Genomic DNA, 13,598 nt, shown 5'->3' with positions numbered 1-13,598 from the left:
CCATGCAGTGCAGGGCATGGCTTCTGCACGGCCAAGGCACAGCCCAGGGCAATGCAGGGCAGGGCCCAGTGCACAGCTGGGCACGGCCTTGTCCAGAGCATGGCATGACCCAGTGCGATGCATGGCTGAGCCTGGTGCATGGCCAGGGAATGGCCTGGTACAGTGCAGGGCACAGTGCAGTGCAATGCAGGGCAAGGCCCGGTACAGTGCACAGCAGAGCCTGGTGCACGGCTGGGCACAGCCCAGTCCGGAGCAGGGCACAGGCCGGTGCACGGCCAGCGAACGGCCCAGTGCAATGCGGGGCACAGCCTGGTGCAATGCACAGCAGAGCCCGGGACGCAGCTGGACACAGCCCGTGCAATGCAGGGCAGGGCCTGGTGCACAGCTGGGCGCTGCCCCGGCAGTGCAGGGCATGGCCCCATGCAGTGCAGGGCATGGCTTGTGCACAGCCAAGGCACGGCCCGGTGCACGGCAGGGCAAGGAGCACGGCACCAGCACGGCACAGCCCTGGGCATGGCTCGTGCCACGGCCAAGGCGCAGCCGGGCGTACGGCAGGGCACGGTGCCGAGAGCAGCCAAGGTACAGCCCTGCGCAACGCAGGGCACAGAGCAGGCCACGGCTGGGCGTGCCTGGGGCACGGCGGGGCATGGGGCAGGGCACAGACTACGGCACGGCGGGGCATGGGGCAGGGCACCAGCGGAGCACTAACTTGGGCGCGACTCGTGCACGGCCAGGATGCAGGCGAGCGCACGGCACGTTGCAGAGCAGGGCACGGCCCGGTGCGATGCAGGGCACGGCCCCAGATGCCGCTGGGCATGGCCCGGGAGGATAGGAGGGCTCCAGCTGCATGGGCAGCGCTGGCCGGGCCACGCTCTGGGCCATGCAGTGTCCTGGTCGTGTCCTGCCTACGCAGCCCTCCGGCAGCCCCGGGGCCCCAGCTTCCCGTTCGCTGTGCTTCATCATTTTCTGCAACTGCAGGAGATGACCCAGCACTGCTTTTATTTCGCTTGGGCATAAGCAGTAACACCCAGCCCAACGCTGCTTGGGAAAGGTAACGCATTCATTTTTCATTGTGCGTAATTAAATTGATACTACAGGCAGCAAACGGCGTGACTCTGGAGACAGAAAGCCCTCCAGAAGCAGCCCTCAAAAACTCCTCTCCCTCTTCATCGCCACAAACGGAATAAAAGCAAAGCAAACAAGCCGGAGAGGAACGAGCAAAGGACGCGCTGAGCATGGTAACTGTCCAGTTCCGGCAAATCGCCTCATCCGAACTGGCTTGTCAATAACTGCTGGGGTTGATGGAGCCTTTCCTTTTTTGCTTCTCATTTAATGCTGAAGAATTCAGCATTTTTCCCAAGCAATGGTTTTGCATTATTTGGGAGTGGTTTCTGTACCAACAAGCCAGAGCCCGAGCCGTGCACCAAACCCTTCTCCGCCTCTGAACTTCCCCCTCGACTACAGCGATATCTGGACACTTTTTTCCTAATAACAGGAAATTTCTACAATTTGATTTCGCCATTTCCCCGGGGCGAGGTGGGGCCGGCATCCGCGAATCAGCGCTGAATCAGAAGATGAGCAAGAGGAACGGGTAACTTAACACTAGAAACGCATTTCCCATTGCATCGTCCCCAAAAAGCCGCTCACACACCAGGAACATTGGGGAAAACCATCCTCCCGTGCCGCTGAAGGGCAAAGGCCGGCGGCGGCCGTGCTGCTCACACCTTCTTCAGGTCCTCGGGGCCAAAGGAGAGCGGCAGCAGCTCCTCCAGCCTCTTGATGATGTAGGTGCCGTCCGCCTTGGTCAGGTAGATGTCCCAGTCCGTGCCGAACTGGAGGAGAAGAGGGGGGAGAAGTGCCCGATGCAAAACCTTCTTCCTCAAATTACTCAAATAATCCTTTTTTGTTGTTGTTCACGGGGAGCATCCCCCTCTATTGCATGTACGTTGGGGCGGCTTTTCAGCATCACCTGCCCCGGGGGGGTATTTGGGGCTCAGATTCTGCATTTTTGCCCTCCCAGGGTGAGCCCCGGTGCCTCCGAACCTGCCGAATCCGGCCTTCGAGCCGCGCCCCGCATCCCGTTAACCACCCAGAAAGGGGCTGCGGGTGCCGGGGTGCCTGCGGGAAGGAGGGAGGCGAGAGCGGGATGGGCTCCCCACGGAGCTCGGCTTTTGCAGGAAACCCCCCCGTTTTTGGGCTCGGCAAAGCCGGGGCGACAGCTCTGGGGGCGAACTCTGCACCCAGCAGCTCCCAGGAGGAATAAAACCCCCTGGGGAGGGCGAGTTAATGAATTACCACCGGACGCAGGGAAGAATACCCCTTTCCCAGCGGATCGTGCAATTTCAGGAGCCCGGAGCTGGCCCTGGGGCTGGGGGGTTGCAACCCCCCTGCTTTCCACCTCCAGGTGTTTTGGGGGGAGATGCCGGGGGTCAGGGGGTAATGCCGGGGGTCGGGGGACGCGGGGTCCCCGCGCGAGCCGTCACCTCTCTCATCACTTGTCTGCAGGCACCACAGGGCGTGATGAAGTGGTCCCCCATGTCACTGCCGAAAGGAGAAGGGCACAGAGCTCAGTCTTGCTGTCGGAGGGAGGGAGGGGACACACACCCCCCTGCAGAATACCTTCACGCACCAATAAATATGGAGCCAAAGCAGATTTTCCCCCCCAATTCCTCCAAAAAACCCATGCAGAAACCTGCCTCTCCCCCCCAAAAAGCGCCCGGGCTGCTGCAGCAGAAGCTGCCCCTCGGGCGCGGCGGGGGTCTTCCCGCTGCCCCCCCGTCCCGTCCCTCGGTCCCTCGCCGCGCCGGCTCCCGCCGCGCCCTTACCTGGCGATGGCCATGGCCCTGAAGCTGGTGTGCCCCTCGGAGATGGCTTTTTGGATGGCGGTGCGCTCGGCACACACCCCCAGGCTGTAGCAGGCGTTCTCCACGTTGCACCCTGCAGGGAAGCCCCCCGGTACTCCCTCAGCCACCCCGAATCCCATCAGCTTCCCTCCAGGTGATTTTTTTTTTTTTTTTTTTGGAGGGCGGGGTGGGGGGGAATGTGCAAACAAAAGCCATTTTCCGTGCGCGCCGCCCGATCCCGGCCTCTTGCCAACGCGTTCGCCACTTCCCCTATTTATTTCCCGTATCGTCCCATCCGCCACCATCTTTGGCTCGCTCCGGGATGGCGGCTGCCAAGAGGCGGCCGGGGAGAGGGGACGGGACCAGCACCCTGTGCCGACCACCCTGCAACCTCACGCGTGGCCAAAGGGTTGCCGGGGGGGGACACGGACCCCAAAACCCAAGGAGGAGGGGATCGCGGGGCCCCAGCTTACCGGAGAAGATCTCCCCGCCGGCGGTGAGCAGCGCGGCACCCACCGGGAAGCGGCTGTAGGGGCAATAGGCGCAATTTTTGGCCTCCCGGCAGCGGCGCAGCAGGAGCTGCAGGTGCTCGCCCTGGGGGGCAACGGGGACCGGACGCTGCCCGACACCCTCCATGCCTGCGCTCGCCTGCCCTGCCCGCTGACGCCACGGTTAAATATTTCCTCGCCTGCAAAATAGGCTGGCCGGCCCCGCCGGGATAACGCCTCGGCGTACAGCCAAATCCCGGGGAAGCAACCCCGGGGGCAGCCCTGACCCCCAAGGCATCGGGTTTGGGGAGTCCCACGGCCCTTCCCTTCCTGCTGTCTCACTTTTTCCCATTTCTCTCTTTTTTTTATTTTACTTCCTCCTTTTTCTATCCTGGCGGGGCATTCTTCTGTCACCGCCTCGGTGTTTTTTTTTTTTTTTTTCTTCCCCTTCCCAGTTGAAAACTGGTTATGTGGCTCCATGGGGAAAATGTCATTAAATCGCTCCTGGAGGGGAGGAACAACAGCTCCTGATCAGTGAGATCAAAAGAAATAAATTCATTTGAATAAAAAGAGGAAAAAAATAATCTCTCACACACACAATTTCCCAGGTCTTTTAACTACCGGCTGCCAGGCAGCAGGGAAAGCTGGCTGAAGGCAGAGGCGATAAAAGCCCGATTCAGGATGCTCTCGTGCCGCTCGAGCCCAAATTCGGTTCAGCTGGCGTTCGTGGGAATCAGCCCGTGTGGGGTAAAGGGCTCCTGGGATGCCAGGCCGATCAGCAAATTGCTCTTTAATTAAAGATATCTCTTTTTTTCCCTTTGCTGGAGGAGCTAAACACCCCATTTTCTGCCTGCAAGGACAGGTGTCACGGCCCCCATTAATCTATCACTGGTCCAGTTTGCTGGATTTGGGGAGGATTTTGACCTTACCCGCCGGTTTTGCCAGCAAATCTTGGTGCTGGCTCGCTGCTGACAAGCCACGACAGGCTGGGACGCGGCACCCGAATCGGCAGCAGCCTCTCGGATGTGGGGCAAACGCCGGGAGCTGAGAACGGAGCGCGGGGCAGCGAGAGGACCGCAGGCACACCAAGAAATCAAAGCCGGGACACTGAGATTGGTATTATCCCAGGGGATAACCTGGCGATTCCCCTTCCTCACACTGTGCAGGTGCTTGTTCACCCTGGAACCTAATGACAACAGTTAGCTACTTGCAAGGCCAGTCAGTGAAGGCAATAGCTAGAGGAGGGACTTGGCAGCCCTGAATCAGCTCAGAGCCCTTTTTTTCAGCTTTCAAAGTGCAACTCCTGGTTGTTTTCCCATCTAAAATGAGCCGCAGATGCTCCCGTGCCCCCCACCCCAGTACGTGGCACGATCCCCCCAAAACCTGGGAGACAAAACCAGCCCCAGGGCAGCTGGTGGGAGGCACCACGGGAGCAGATCTGAGCAGGGGGACCCCCGTCCTAAATAATGTGGGATCTATAAATAAACGAGCTTTCGGGGAGGGTTTAAACCTGCCCTGTCGACATGGACGCCGAGCAATTAAATAAAGAGTCCTCACCTCTGTCGATGAGGGTGAGAACAGAAACGACAAGCGAGCGAGGCTGGCCACCTCCCCGAAACCATCTGCGCGCCGGGAGCAAACCGCACACCCCGAGCAGCAGCAGCAAAGCCGAAAACCACAAACACTCATGCATTTTTTTACGATTTTGGCTGCAAAAACTTAGGCTGCCAAGGCCGCAGCAGCGAGAGGAGCGGGGCCAGTGCTGCCTGCCTGCAAAGCAGCTATTTTAAGGTTGCAGTTACTTTGCTCGAACCGTAGAAAAGCTGGGAAGCTGCTGGGAAATGGTTTCCCGCTCCCTGCAACACCCCGCTCAGGTTTTCCTCCCCAAATGGACTAAAACTGGGGGCACACACTGTTATTTTACCCCTTTCTCCTCCCTGTTTTTCAATCCCAAGGCAGCCAGAGCATCCTTGTGGGTCCCTGAGCCCGGGGGTCTCCTCGCTGCACCCACAAAAAGCCCCAGGTGGTAAAAAAAAAAGAAGTGGAAATGAGGGTTTGAGCCGAAGGAGCTGAATCCTGAACAGCCTCAGACTCCACTACGGGGCTGAAATCTCGCAGGCACCCCGCAGCGCTCCCCAAAAATCCGCCCCCCCCAGGCTGTGCTGCTCAGAAATGGCATTTCGTTTTCCCCAGAGAGAAGCCATCCCAGGGCCTCTGTCAGAGTTAAAAGCAACAGGTTAAAAGCCAAAAGCTCAGCCCGAGAGGGAGGACCTGGCTGGCTTGGAAATAATGGGGAAAAACGGGGTTTCTGGAGCAAAAAATGCCAGCAGACCTGCAGGATCTGCAAACCCCGGTGCACCCCCTCGTGCAACGCTCAGGTTTGGGGAAAAAAAAACCTCTTTCCTCATGCCCGGGCCAGGAGCTGACGTCCGACCCTCCCAAAAATCATCCCCCCAGATCCTGCCCTAATTTCCCCCCACGCGGGTGGGCTTTGGTGCTGGGGGTCTGGCCGTTGCATGGTGAGGGGGGGGTGTCTTTTATTTTCCCAGCATCTTTATTTCCCTGCCCGAGCACGACGGCGTCGCGGGGAGGTGGAGCAGCCCACGGAGAGCTGCATCCCCGCAGCCGCCGCCGCTCCCGCAGCAGGCGCAGGCGGCAGCCGGAGCGCGGCAGCTCCTCGGCCAAGCAGCTCCGCATCCTCCGTGGGCAGACGGCATCGGATACGGCAGCTGCATCCCACCACGCCGGGGTAGGGGCATCCCCCCTGGGTGGGGGGGTGCGGGGACACCCCCCAAGCCAGCTTTGGGGTTTGGGGCACCCCCCCCCCCACCAAGCCAGCTTTGGGGGCCAGGGCGGGGGGGTCCGTCTGCTCGCGAGGGGTTTCGGCGTGGGCCGTCGCGGCGGGGCCGGGGTTAGCGGAGGCGTGCGGGGCGGCCGGGGGGGCCCCTCGGCCGAGCGGAGATGCTGCCCTGGCGCCGGAGCAAGTTCGTGCTGGTGGAAAACGAACGTAAGTGCAAAGGCAAGAGCCTGGGGCCGGGGCTGAGCTACGCCGCGTTGCTGGCCGGTTTCCTGCGCTCCTGCCCGGACCTCCTGCCCGACTGCCCGCTCGAGCGGCTGGGCAGCGTTTTCCGCGGCAAACGCCAGAAAGTGGAGCTGAACAAGGAGGACCCGACGTACACGGTGCGGTACCTGGGCAACGCCGTCACCCTGCACGCCAAGGGCGAGGGCTGCACGGAGGAGGCGGTGGGCAAGATCTGGGCTAAGAGCGACGCGGGGGCCGGCGGGGCCAAGATGAAGCTGACGTTGGGACCCCAAGGCATCCGTATGACCCCCTGCGAGAAGGGAGCCCGCCGGCCGGGCCACGCGTACCTCCTGCACCGCATCACCTACTGCGCCGCCGACCGCCGGCACCCCAAGGTCTTCGCCTGGGTTTACCGGCACCAGGTGAAGAACAAGGCGGTGGTTCTGCGCTGCCACGCCGTCCTGGTCTCCAAAGCCGACAAGGCGCGCGCCATGGCCCTGCTCCTCTACCAGACCTCCGCCTCCGCCTTCAACGAGTTCAAGCGCCTCAAAAGGCAGAACGATTTCCGCCACGTCCAGCAGCAGCTCCTGGGCGACGCCATCGTCCCCTTGGTCCCCCTCCGCAGGCTGCTCAACGCCAAATGTCCCTACCGCCCGCCCGCCGAGAGGGCCCGCTCTGCCCCCCGCCTCAGCTCCATCCTGGAGGAGGAGGAGGAGGAGGCCTTCAGCACCCCGGGAGCACCCCGGGGGGACGGTGGTCCCGCCGCCGTGCTGCGGCTGGCCAGGGAGATGCGGGGCTGCAGCCTGTGCGGCCCCCGGCCCCTGGCCTGCTGAGCGACAGCGACAGGGTCGCCCCGTTTCGGGGACGAGGTGCCCTCCCTGCCACCCCAAGCCGCCGTCGGACCCTCCTCGGGGACAGATCCGGAGGCGACGGCGGCTTCGTTCGCAAGGAAGACCCCCCGAGGGGGTGGGTTTGCACCCCGGGGACCCCCCCCGGCCCCCGCACATGAACCCGCTCTCGTGCCTCCATAATAAAGTTAATGTTTTCTGCAGCGTAACGGCGCCTGTGTCTCCCTGGCCAACGGGAGAGGAAGAGTTAAGCCAGGCACCGAGGCAGTTTGGGGGGATTTATACCAAATTTACCCCTGGCAAGGGAAGCCAAGCCAGGGTTGGGGCGGGGGGCTGCGGGGTCCCCGGCGCTTTCTGCACCCTCCCTGCGGCACCGAGGGCTGGCGAGAGCTGCTCCGCGTAGCCATGGCAACTCGGTTTTTTAAATATAGAGCTGGGCGTGGGGGGGGGGGCAGCGGGGAGGCTGCGATGGGGATTTGGCCCCTCAGACCCCTGGCAGAGAGCGGGGCTTGCCTGAATCCCCCACTCCCCACCCCAAAAGCAGCGCCAAGGCCCCGAACATCAACAATTTACCAAAAGTCGCTTTTTTTTTGCTCCCCTTTTTGCTGCTTTCCCAGAATAAGCAATGGCAAAGGGATTGGCGGGGGGGGGGGGGGGGGGGAGCAGGGTCTTGTCCCCCCCCCCGCCCCAGCACAGGGCTGCCCAGCCCGGCTGCGGCCCTGTGAGGGGTGTGAGAGAGGGACCCCTACAAAATGGAGCTGGGGGCTGTGCCCTGCGCTGAGCCATGCCCCCGCACCGGGGGGGGCCCTTTGGGGCCGTGGGGTGCTGCGCAAACACCTCCCACACACCCCCCCAAGGTGCTACAGGGCTGGGGTTTGGGCAGAGCCCCCCTCCCCAGCCCGGGGGGGGACACACACGGGCTTCGGCCTGACCCCCCCACACACCCCAAGCTCTGCAGGGGGCTGGGATTTCGGCTGCCCCCCACCCCAGGGCCCTTTAGGGGAGCTTTAGGATTTGGGCCCCGCTATTGATACCCTGAGGGACGGCTGGGATTTGGGCTAATCCCCCCCAAGGCCTTGTAGGGCCAGGCTTTAGCCCCCCCCCCCCCCCCAAATCCCCATGGGGGGGCTCGGACCTTTCCCGCCCCCCCAAGGCCCCGGGGATGGGATTTACCCCCCTCCAAGGGCCTGCGGGGCCGGGATCCGGCCCGCTCCCCGCCCCCAGGCGCTGTGGGGCTGGGATTTGGGCTCCCCCGAGCCCCCCAACAACCCCTTGGGGGGGGCTCAGGGCCTTTCGTGCCGTGTCCGTCCCCCCCCCTCACCAAAAAAAAAACCCACCAGGCCCGGAGCGGCGGCCCTGGCGGACCCCGTCTCTATGGTGGCGGCGCCGCCCGCCAGAGCGTCGCGGGTGACGTCATCACCGGGCGCCGGCGGCCGGTTGCCGCGGTAACGGCGCGGCCATGGAGGGCGGCGGGCGGCCCTCGGCAGCGCAGGCCGTGCTGCTGGCCGCCAGCGCTGCCCTCACCGCCCTGCTCTACTCCGTGTACCGGCAGAAGGCCCGCGTCGCCCGCGGCCTCCAGGTGGGTGCGAAGTTGCCCCGGGAGGCGCGCACAGGCCCCGGCCCGGCCCCGCGGCCTGGTCCTCCCGGCCCCGCGGCCTGGTCCCGTCGGCTGAGCCGCGGCCTCGCGTTTCCTCCCCGCAGGGCGCCAGGAGGGTCCGGCTGGACGGGGAGCTGCGGGCGGTGCTGCTGGAGGCGCCGGGGCGCTGCGTCCCCTACGCGGTCATCGAAGGTAGGGGCAGGGCCCGGAGCGGGGGCGGCGGGGGAGCATCACAGAACCATGGAATCGTTGGGGTTGGAGAAGAGCTTTAAGATCACCCAGTCCAACCATTAACCTCACACTGCCAAGTCCACCGCTAAACCAGTTCAGGGTAGAGTAGTAATTTCATGTTTCCTGGCTTGCTGGCTGGATTATTTTTTAATGAAAGTAAAAACTAGGTGTCACTAAGGTTGGACAGGATCTCTAAGATCATCAGCCCAACCATCACCCCAACACCCCCATGCCCACTAAACCATGTCCCCAAGTGCCACCTCTGCCCGTTTTTTGCACCCCTCCAGGGATGGGGACTCCCCCACCTCTCTGGGCAGCCTGTTCCAATGCTTGACCACTCTTTCCATGAAGAAATTTTTCCTAATATCCAACCTAAACCTCCCCTGGTGCAACTTGAGGCCATTTCCTCTCATCCTATGGGTAGTTACTTGGGAGAAGAGGCCAACACCCACCTCACTCCACCCTCCTGTCAGGCAGCTGCAGAGAGCGATAAGGTCTCCCCTCAGCCTCCTCTTCTCCAGGCTGAACACCCCCAGCTCCCTCAGCCGCTCCCCACCAGCCCTGTGCTCCAGACCCTGCCCCAGCTCCGTTGCCCTTCTCTGGACACGCTCCAGCACCCCAATGTCCTTCTTGTGCTGAGGGGCCCAAAACTGGGCACAGCATTCCAGGTGCGGCCTCACCAGCGCCGAGCACAGGGGCACAATCACCTCCCTGCTCCTGCTGGCCACACTATTCCTGACACAAGCTAGGATGCTGTTGTCCTTCTTGGCCACCTGGGCACACTGCTGGGTCATGTTCAGCCGCTGTCGACCAACACCCCCAGGTCCTTTTTGGCCAGGCAGCTTTCCAGACACTCTTCCCCAAGCACCCCCTTGCCAGGGGGGTCATCCCCAGCCCTGCCATCGTGCTCCCACCAGCTCATCTCCCCCCTGCCAGCCGGCCACTGACTCTCCTGAGGGCTCAAAACCCGAGCCCCCGGCTCTGCAGCCCCACCGGCTTGTTCAGATGCCACTTGTACTTGCTGTACACAATAAGAAACAGAGCAGAAAATTAACGAGCACCTCACACGCACTTCGGCTTTGTGTTTCAGGCGTGGTGCGGTCCGTTAAGGAGACCCTGAGCAGCCAGTTTGTGGAGAACTGCAAGGGCGTCATTCAGAGGCTGACACTGCAGGAGCATAAGATGGTGTGGAACCGAACAACCCACCTCTGGTACGTGCCCAGCGCCCACGAGTGCCCGGCTTTCCGGCCGCCTGAGGTGCCCTCGGAGGGCTTGACACGCTGAAACGGCTTCAGGCGTGGCCAAAGCGACCAAGGTGCCCCAGACCCCACAGCAGCCCCGTTACAGCTGCCAAAACGGGGCACGTTTGGCCATTTTCAGGGCTTTCGGGGTTCACACAGGGGCTGTTGGCAATGAGCGCACAATAACCAACCCAAGGTGGGCGGAGCGTTTATCAGCAGCCCCACGTTGTCATTGTGGCGGTGGCCACAGGACGGCATTTCCCAAGCAAAACGACACCTTCAAAACAGGAATTGGGTTGGATTCGGGCAATACCCGCACCCAGGGGACCTGAGGACGGTCCCGAGAGCAGCCTGGCCCCTGATTGCTGCTGAAACGAGAGCGCGGCGATGCTGTCCGAGCCTTGGCTAATCGGATAACGCTTATCAAATTTGCGGGTGCAACAAGCGGCGCTTATAGAATCATCGAATCGTTTAGGTTGGAAAAGCCCTTTAAGTTCACCCAGTCCAACCATGAACCTCACAATGCCAAGTCCACCACTAAACCAATTCAGGGGAGAGCAGCAATTTCGTATTTCCTGGCTTGCTGGCTGGATTATTTTTTAATGAAAGTAAAAACTAGGAATCACTAAGGTTGGAAAGGCCCTCTAAGATCATCAGTCCAACCATCAACCCAACACCCCCGTGCCCACTAAACCATGTCCCAAAGTGCCACGCCTGCCCATTTTTTGAACACTTCCAGGGAAGTGCTTCTCCTGGCGGGGCGGTTTCTGGCAGCCGGGAATGCCGCGGGGATGATGAGGGGGAATTAGGTGGGCCGCAGCGCTCTCCCGGTGACGGAGGAAGCCCAGGCTGCTTCTGCGGGGACAGCGGAAGAGCCGAGGCAAAGGCGGAGGGCCTTGCACGCACCCGGACAGTGCCACGAGGGGAGAAGCGCCGCTCTCCAGCGAATCCCACCCAGATAAACTTTGCTCGGGGCGGACGACAGCCGGCGGTACCCAAAACCGTCAGGTCGGCCCACGCGGTGTTTCCCTGCCAGCCTCGGGGGAAGCGCCAACGCTCACGTTTACTTTATCCCCTTCTCCTTCCCCAGGAATGACTACGAGAAGATCATCCACCAGCGAACCAACACCACCCCCTTCGAGCTGGTCCCTCAGGAGGAAGGCGCCGGCGTCGCCGTCAGGGTAATGAAGCCGCTGGAGGCCACCGAGCTCAGCCTGGAGACGGTGTACGAGAAATTTCATCCCTCCGTCCAGTCCTTCACCGACGTCATCGGCCACTACATCAGCGGGGAGCGCCCGAAGGGCATTCAGGAGACGGAGCAGATGCTGAAGGTGGGCGCGGCGCTGACGGGGGTGGGCGAGCTGGTCCTGGATAATGCCACGATCAAGCTGCAGCCCCCGAAGCAGCGCATGCCCTACTACCTGAGCGGCGTGGATTTCGACTCCTTGCTGCAGAAACAAGAATCTAACGTCCGGTTCTGGAAAATCCTGACCGTCGTTTTCGGTTTTGCCACCTGCGCCATCCTCTTCTTCATCCTACGGAAGCAATACCGGCATCACCGGGAGAGGCGGCACCTCAAGCAGATGCAGGATGAATTCCGGCAGGCCCAGGAACGCCTGATGCGCGAAATGAACACGGAGGGCGGAGAGACACTCAAAAACGCCTGCGTCGTCTGCTTGAGCAACACCAAATCCTGCGTCTTCCTGGAGTGTGGGCATGTTTGCTCCTGCGGCGAGTGCTACCGGGCTCTGCCCGAGCCCAAAAGGTGCCCGATCTGCAGGCAGACCATCTCCAGGGTGGTTCCCTTGTACAACAGTTAAAATTTCCACGGCCGCGGGGGGAAGCTTTTGGCGTTAAAGCTGCCTCTCGCAAAGGGGTTCCCTCGCCTCGCTGCTTGGGTGGTTGATTTTGGGGAAGGGGAGGGAGCTCGAGTGAGCCAGGTGCTTCGACTGAGGCGCGGAGCTGGGTCTGAAAAGGCGACGGGCCAGCCGGTCGGGGCTCGGAGCGCGCTTGGGAGGTTTTCGGGGGTGGGAGACGAGGAGTCCTCGCAAAGAGCGTGACGCTGGGCTGGGAGATGCAGCTTCAAGCTCTTCTGTAAAGGGTCAGACCCCCGGGGTTTGCGTGGCCGTTTACGGATCATCCGCAAAATCTGGTTGGTGACTGTACTGCGCCGGGGAGGGGAGGGGAAAACCCTGCGGCCCATTTCTGCGCTTTGGCTTGAGCTGGGATAGAAAATGGGATGTAAAATAATAAAAGAGGATGAAAAGTGTCTTTGTTTTGGATCATTTCCTGAGCGTTTTCGATCATTTCGCTGCGCTGATAAATGCCGGAGGAACGTAAATCGCCCCAAGCGGTGACGGAGGTTGGGGTAAGGGGGCACGGGGATCCCGTCCCTCTGCGCTGAATCTGACACCGCTGCCTCCTTGTCTGTAACACAGGCGGGTCCCCAAACCCCAAATTTTCACCCAGAAAAGGAAAATTCCCTTCCCCGACTCCCCTGTTTTGCCATAAATCATGCACCTGAGAGGGTTAACGGACCCAAAGCGACGCTTCAATTAACGTTTGCCACGGAGGGCACTGAGTTTTCAATTAGAGAAACGCAGGGGGGAGCCCCTGTTTTGGGAGCCTGGAGTGGGAACAGTCAAAAATCCCGGGACTGAAGCAACCCCCAGGATTTATTGGGGGACACCCCACGCTCCGCGCGATGCCCGCGGGCAGGCAGAGCCGCCGGCACCCCCTCGCTCGGGGGTTCCCCATGCCCCGACGCGTTTGAAAAGAATTAATTTTCCATCGACTGCCAAGAAAACCGGTGAATTTAACCAGGAAATGCGTTATTTCCTCGTTAAACGTTAACTAGGCTGGCCGGGCAGCAGCCGGCGGTTGCACGGCACAAAATCACCGGCTTCGTTTTTCCGGAGGAGCGGGGCCTTGGGCAGCCCCAGCACCGGGAAGGGCCGCATCCAGCCCACCCCGCCGGCTGTGGATGGCGGTGGCTGCCTGCGCAGCGAGGCTGCCTGCCTGCGCCCTGCCCGCCCGCGGGGAAAGCCAGGATTCCAGCGGGAGAAGCCAAAATCCCAGCGGGAAAAACCCGAATCCGGCGCGCTGGCGGAGGCGTCCCTCCTCTCCCCGCGGTTATCGCCCTGCCTTGCCCTTCGTGCCCTTCTGGTGCTAATCAGAAAATAAAAGCTCCTCTTACCAGCGGCTCAAAGTGCATGGTGGGAAAAAAAAAAAATAAGAAACACGCAGGGCTTTCCCCGAGGCTCTGCCGAATCACGCAGCCAACGCTGCCGTCTTCCCGCCAGCGTGGATTTAAGGTCCGGACCGGCTG

General features: G+C 61.7%; 3 protein-coding genes across 3 annotated transcripts; 2 read left to right on the top strand and 1 right to left on the bottom strand.

Annotated features, from left to right (window-relative positions):
• Positions 1-1,109: 1,109 nt before the first annotated feature.
• CDA (cytidine deaminase) lies at positions 1,110-10,208 on the bottom strand. The gene is given in 6 exon segments (XM_075721543.1): positions 1,110-1,832; positions 2,484-2,541; positions 2,826-2,937; positions 3,317-3,487; positions 3,490-3,568; positions 10,179-10,208. Coding segments are annotated over 6 exon segments (564 nt in total). The 3' UTR covers positions 1,110-1,718.
• FAM43B (family with sequence similarity 43 member B) lies at positions 6,293-7,186 on the top strand. The gene has a single exon (XM_075721624.1). It carries the CDS (start codon positions 6,293-6,295, stop codon positions 7,184-7,186), a length of 894 nt encoding a protein of 297 aa, XP_075577739.1.
• On the top strand, positions 8,661-12,384 carry MUL1 (mitochondrial E3 ubiquitin protein ligase 1). The gene is made up of 4 exons (XM_075721542.1): positions 8,661-8,780; positions 8,903-8,990; positions 10,120-10,240; positions 11,361-12,384. Exons 1-4 carry the CDS (start codon positions 8,661-8,663, stop codon positions 12,088-12,090), a joined length of 1,059 nt encoding a protein of 352 aa, XP_075577657.1. The 3' UTR covers positions 12,091-12,384.
• Positions 12,385-13,598: the final 1,214 nt, after the last annotated feature.

This window comes from Pelecanus crispus, chromosome 15, assembly GCF_030463565.1.
Source record: "Pelecanus crispus isolate bPelCri1 chromosome 15, bPelCri1.pri, whole genome shotgun sequence".
Taxonomy (NCBI): Eukaryota; Metazoa; Chordata; class Aves; order Pelecaniformes; family Pelecanidae; genus Pelecanus; species Pelecanus crispus.
This window is presented reverse-complemented; position numbering and strand designations above follow the sequence as displayed.